Genomic DNA, 6,361 nt, shown 5'->3' on the forward strand with positions numbered 1-6,361 from the left:
ATGATTCTATGATTCTATGACAATGGCTTTAACAGTGACCTAATATTGAAATGTGGGCATGTACAGAGGACACCAGACCTACTTATAAATAGGACAACAGGGATAAAACACACTGCTCTGTATCAGCGAAGGCAAAACTTTCCTGGAGAGCAAAGGGCACAGGTCTTGTCACAAGATTACTAAGGGCTTTGTTGCAGATTTTGACAAAAAATAATCGAGAACTTTGTTGTACAGACAAACGTTAACACACTTTCCTCCTCAAAATTTGATTTTTGTTATAAAAAAATATAGAGTAGCTGAAGTTAGTCTAAAACCTATTCTTTAACTCAGTTTGGAATTAGGAACTAGTAGGAGCAAGCATATTTTTATGAAGAAAAAGCAAGCCTTCAAAATCCCTGTGGAAAGCCATTGACGACACCGGTATGCTCGCATTGTTCCTCTCTGCAGCTTGCTGATGAATGATGGTTCATCATGTAGGTTTCTGCTACAGGCAGCAGATCTGACAGTCCTCGGCACTTCGCTGAGCACTCAGCCAGCCTTGTGATCAGCCCTTTGGGTGGGAGGGAACACAAGCAACTAAGATGTGTGCTTAACACAAGTAACTTCTTGAGAAAGGCAGCACAATACCATTTCCTGGTTTAAAAGGCATTCTCATCATCAAAATCTGCTGTAGTATTGCTTCTATGTATTTTCTAATTCAATCTTTGTGCTGTATCTAGAAATACAGTACAGCTGTAATAACGTAATTAGTATTTTCACTAGCTAAATTACAGAGCTGACTGCAGAATACAGCACAGTAGCATCAATATTAACAGTTAACTATTGTACAAAAATGACATCAATAGTTTTAGTATAGTCATAAGAGACATTGTAATTTCTTCTTTCACCAAGATCCCTTCAAATTGTGTCACATGAGGAAACTCACGAAATCCACCAGCTTTCAGTTCAACTCAATTGCTAAAAATCTGCATCTGGAAGACTTTTTCAGTAAATTTTTGTAGGTTTTTGAACAATATTCCTTTCTGAATATGGTATTAGTTATAAGGAACTTAAGTTCTGCTGCATGGACCAGCACTTCTGCAAGTTAACAAAGGAGTATAACAGATACTTCACAGCTGAAGATGATGGTACATAGGGATTTCTCATAATTATTATCCAAGACCATAAAAGCAATCCCATATCAGTGCAAGAAGTGAAACCACTGGCTTTGCCATCTAGTGCTACTCCCTATTTCCTTTCCACCCTAGCCACAGAGTGAGATCTAAAACTCCACTAACCAAGATACTGGACACCAAGCAGCCACTAAGGAAGATACTGAGGCACGCATGCTTTCCCAGGTTCCTCACCTGAAGGGACAACAGTCAGTCAGCCAGCCCTACATGCCCAGAAATCAGATGACTCCAATTTACACCAGAAGCCGAAGGTTATCCCTCAGCATCCTCCTTGCCTAAAACTCCCTTTTGACCAAGCTTATTTGCAACCCCCTAGACCAAATCAAGAACACTGAGGACCTACCCACGTTCCATCCACTTCCTAATTACAGTAACTTTATGCTTTACTTCACAAAATGAGATTCATTTCTTCCTTCACCAGTTCCATTCAGCTCCTTCAACATCTTGTTCATTTGTTTGTTAAGAGGCAGGTCTCCAGCAGATTGATCACTTCAGATGAGACAAAGCAATCCCTTGGTAAATCCCTCTGGAAATGCAGAACATATTATATGCACAAGAGTTGAACTCCTTGAATTTCCCCTTTTCAGATCCTCTTGGTTTCCAGTCATTCAGATAAAGAATGGAGCTTTTGTAGGCCAGTTAATCCATCCACTGAATGAAATATGGTAAAGTTTTACGCATCCACATGTTCTTTCGAGGCCCTGGTTTACATCTGTACATGTAATCACAGCTGTAGTAATGTAGTCAAAAATCATAGCTCGAGCCCCCAGAGAAGATATTGAAAGACTTGGGTTCAAAAATGCCAGTGCTGCAGTCAAACTAACTGGCCAAAGAATTTCAGGGCTGTCTCTGCTTACATTTATTTCTGCCAAAGCACTGGCTTAGTTTTCTTTGTGTGTCTTAATAAGCCACCTCTGTGAGAGGGACGCTCACTTGAAATGCTTCTATGTCCTAAGCTCCGAAGTAGGCACTGTTGAGTGGTAAGCAGAGACAAACATCCAAAGGTGGTGTCAGGCTCAAGCTGCAAAATGAACCTGTTAGTCTTCTCTAGTATCAGAGTCACAAACTAGCATGAAAACAGCATTTACACAGGGAATTAAAATGCAAATGTATATTTTATCCTATGAAATTGAGAAACAATGCACACTCGAAGCTTGCCAGAGCAGCAATTACAAACATTAATGTAGTTTTAGATGATGACTTAAGCCAAATGAAAGGATGAAATAATGTATATCACAGCTTATGAAACACCACAGGAAAAATACAACTCTTGCCCTAGTAGCGTGAGCCTAAAATACAAATTAGCAATAATTCTGCTGTAAAGGGGTAGATCTGCCTCGTGCAGACATGTACGTGCAATGCGGGGAAGCAGCCTGCCAGCAAAGCTGAGCGTGTCTCCAAGTATGTGGGAGAGGACTTTGCACTGCCACAGCCTAATGGGATGTGGCATCGTCCAGGGAGTCCTGTGAAAAGAGGCCAAACAGTTCCACTGGCCTAGGACACAACTGCCTATCTGGTATAAAGATGTATTTATGCTAGGCCTGATTTAGACTGTGCTCTGCACAATCAGATCGCTTTGAAGGTTTGCCTTGTGCAATCATTCCCTTTGTCAGGAATCAGAAAAAGACTGTGAACAAATTGTTTAGGCATTGAAATTTAACCCTGTGGAATCCTTACAGTGTAGCACAGTGTGACACAGCAGGAGCACATTTGTCAGGGGACTGATGCCTCTTGGCTCTCTCCGCACAAAACATATACATTAGCATTGTGTCCTGTGGGTGTGCTCCCAAGCACATGATGCAGCTATGCGTACGCAGCTCCGTGCCTACCCTGCTTCCCATGTGCACTGCAACCGCATTCCACCTTCCACACCATTCCTGTTCCACTAGGGAAAATAAAGGCTTTGAATCCTACAAGGCTGGCTGGGAGCCCTTCCATTACACTTTCTTTTAGAGATCATACAAGATTTTATTTTTAAATATCCATAATGCATGTGAGCAAATGAGAGTACTACAATAATCTTTTTAATAGACCTCATGTTTTTCCACTAGTGTCCTAGCATTAAAATGTCAGAATATAAACACCAAAAAGGAAAAGGCATTTGGTAGAAACTCATCAGTTCCAAGATTTCTCCCTCTGATGTGGGCTAAGAACCCAGCTGGTGTGTTTTCTATACCAGCATTCATGACACCAGCAGTTTCCATCTCAGTTAGGCTCCATACAGCAAGGTACTGTGCATCCCCTGCTCCTCCTGAAGAGCAGAGTCTGAGAGCACCAAGTCCCTCATAGCAGGAGCACAGCTCTCTGTAGAATTAAACCTTAACACAAGCCCATCAGTGGTTTTGTGAACTGTTGAAAAATATGCTGACAAGAATAAAAGAAAATAGTCATTGGGAATTTGGCAGAGAAAAGCCACTCTAAATCATTTCCAACTGCAATAAGTCTTTGCTCCTGTTTTATGAGTAATAGAAGAGACTATCCCTGGTTTATAAACTCATTCAGTTAACATGTTTAAGAAAGTAGACAAGTTTCTCTCCTGCCGGGGTTTTCAAATATTGTCTTTCCTTGTGGCTGCCAGTATTTCAACATCCTGTTCCAGAAACACTGTTTATTACTCTTTGGGAAAAAAAACAACCCACCACCCCACAACACAAAAAACTGCTGCGTACGAGAAAAAGAAAAATAGAAGGATAAAAAAGGTAAATGACAGTGACATATTAGGGAATACTAAGGAGTTGTGTGCTGCTCTCTACTGCTACAGTACACCAGATGAGCAAGCAGAACGTAAAAAATCTTTTCACTCAGCATAAGACGACAAAAATATTTCCAGGGCGTTCTACAGACAGGCAAGAGATCATACTTCCAATAACCTCCACGTCGATGTGATCTGCAACTTCAAGACTAGGTTCCAAGTGTGTTTCAACACAATCCTGCAGTACTTAGAGAGCTGAAATTGCTGAGCAGCCTTAGTCCCATCACTCAAAACAGTGGGGCTCAAGTATCCTCAAGCTTCCTCTGAATGTGCTCACAACTTTGCTACCAGTGTTCCTGCAGCCAAGCAATTCTCCTCTCTTCTGAGCCACACAAATTTGCTGCTGGCCCAAATGGAACTGAACATCCCAGCGTCCTTCCCTTTGTGCCCATGAAGTTCTAAGTTCACTCTGTCCTTTCCAAGAGGAGCAATGATGCTTACACCAAACAGTGTATTGCTCCTTCCCCTCCACAGTGAATCCTGCCTTAACTAGGAGGACTCCTGCAGAAGATGCATTATCTACCATGCCACGACCACCATACCATCATTTCATGCAGATTTCAGCCCTTTCATTATGATCGTCTGACTGTTTCTTAATTTAGCAGCTACTAACACGTTTGGAAATGCAAAATCACATCCCTTTACATTCTGAAAGGCAGCAGTAGGAGATGTGTCAGTGCAGAATGGATTCCATAATTAGAAAAAAAACACAGGGGCCAGCTTTTTTCCCCCCTCATCAAGTTTGGGAAGCTCTAAACAATATGCAAAGACAAAGGGGAAAAGGGTTACAGTACTGAGAACACTAAAATTTGAATGAGATAATAACAAACCTTTCTTGTGGAAGGAAAAGGAAATGACTGATTCTAAAAAAGCCTCTGTGATAAATCACCACCCCTGCACGAAATTCCATTCATATATGCTGCAGTATCTGGTAGTAATATTAGAGAAAAACAAAAAGGAACAAAAACTTAGCAACAAACAAGTTTATAAAGAACAAAATACAGTTTGCTGGAAACGCTGAACTCTTTCAGTAGTTCAAACAGAAGGAGATTTCAGAATCAAACAAGAGTTTCAACAGCTGTATTTGTATTACAGTCATAAAGGCATAAACGTGAGATACAGCTCTAATAAAAAGTTGAAGTTTATAAAACTGGATGGTAATTTTCCACCCTTTCCAGAAGTAGCTCAGAATATCCAGGGGAATAATACCTGAAAGAGAAACAGTTTGTTTGTTCATTAGGCTACAGGGTATATTCTGTGCCAAGTAATGAAACACTATTCATATTTCTATTGATCAGGAAAAAATCTTAGCACTAAACACTGGTCAAGGAATTCTATGGTTATTCCCCTACCATGCTTTAAGACCCTTCTTTTCAACTTACATTATCATTTATACTTGGGAGTCAGGTTTTCAAAAACATATTTGGCTTCTTTTAGGGCACGTAGGAAAAGTGGCTAGATCTTAGATAGGTTCCACAGCCATAGGCCTTGTCTCTACTGAGAAATGTAGATGTTAACTTCTTTTGAAATTATGGCCTTTAATAAAAAAGCATGAGTTTACACAGAACCATAGGCTGCCAGACAACAACAGTCTACTGCTGTTCGTCAAACGCAAGCACACACCCCAAAGCTAATGTGAAGTCTACATCAATGCAAGAGACATTGATTCTGGAACAAAAACTTACCACAGTGACCTTCTGTCTCTAATGCCAACTCAAGGACAGAGATTATCCAATAGGTTTGCATTAGAGTAGGACTCTATGGTGCCATTATTGTCCCACTGTCATTCAGTTGGTTTTCTACAATATACCAACAATATGCTTCCAATGTGCAAGCATCACCAAAGCTGCATTTAGTTCTTGTTTTCCAGGTTAAGAGTATTATTACCTTGTTATTCTAAAAAACATACATCTCAGTACATTTCTGGGTTTGCAGGCATGCAAATTGTCTTCTGAGCCCTGAAAGCTCTAACTATAGGAAGAGAGGAACACACTCTCTTTTCCGTGTACTACAGGACTAAAATGTATTCAAGTAGAAATCCCCAATGTTTCCACACTGAAGGAAGATCCATTTACCTTGTTGATTTTCATTTTCTGGATGAGTTCTGCGTACTGAAACTCTTAAAAACTCGTATTAGCCCTCTGATTGTAAAGCTAACTTTTCAATGCATTATTATATTCAGTCTGCAAACAGCCTAAAATAACAGGTCTCCGGGACAAACCCAGAGCTGGAGTCTATTATAGCAGCTGTGCCTCAGGCAGCACAACCAATAGCAGGCAGCACCACAAAGAAGCAAGCAGGAGATGCTCGAAGGGGCCCTTTTCTTTATTACATCCCAGCCTACACAAGTAACCTCATTACATTTACAGGGGAACAAATATCTGTAACAAAGAAACATTAATTACATCCAGAAAACTGTAAGCAAATGTCCTCTTTC

The 6,361-nt window shown here is 40.5% G+C and overlaps 1 protein-coding gene across 1 annotated transcript in view; it reads right to left on the reverse strand.

The window, feature by feature from the left end:
* Positions 1-4,892: 4,892 nt before the first annotated feature.
* Positions 4,893-6,361, reverse strand: part of SPAG6 (sperm associated antigen 6) — a gene marked incomplete at its 5' end in the record, with an annotated part of 27,179 nt that continues 25,710 nt past the window's right edge. The window contains one exon of the mRNA XM_010155521.1: positions 4,893-5,133. Within this exon, the coding sequence (XP_010153823.1) occupies positions 5,067-5,133 (67 nt within the window). The remainder of the gene's footprint in view (positions 5,134-6,361) is intronic.

The sequence above is a fragment of the Eurypyga helias genome, unplaced genomic scaffold (assembly GCF_000690775.1).
Source record: "Eurypyga helias isolate BGI_N326 unplaced genomic scaffold, ASM69077v1 scaffold43257, whole genome shotgun sequence".
Lineage (NCBI taxonomy): Eukaryota > Metazoa > Chordata > Aves > Eurypygiformes > Eurypygidae > Eurypyga > Eurypyga helias.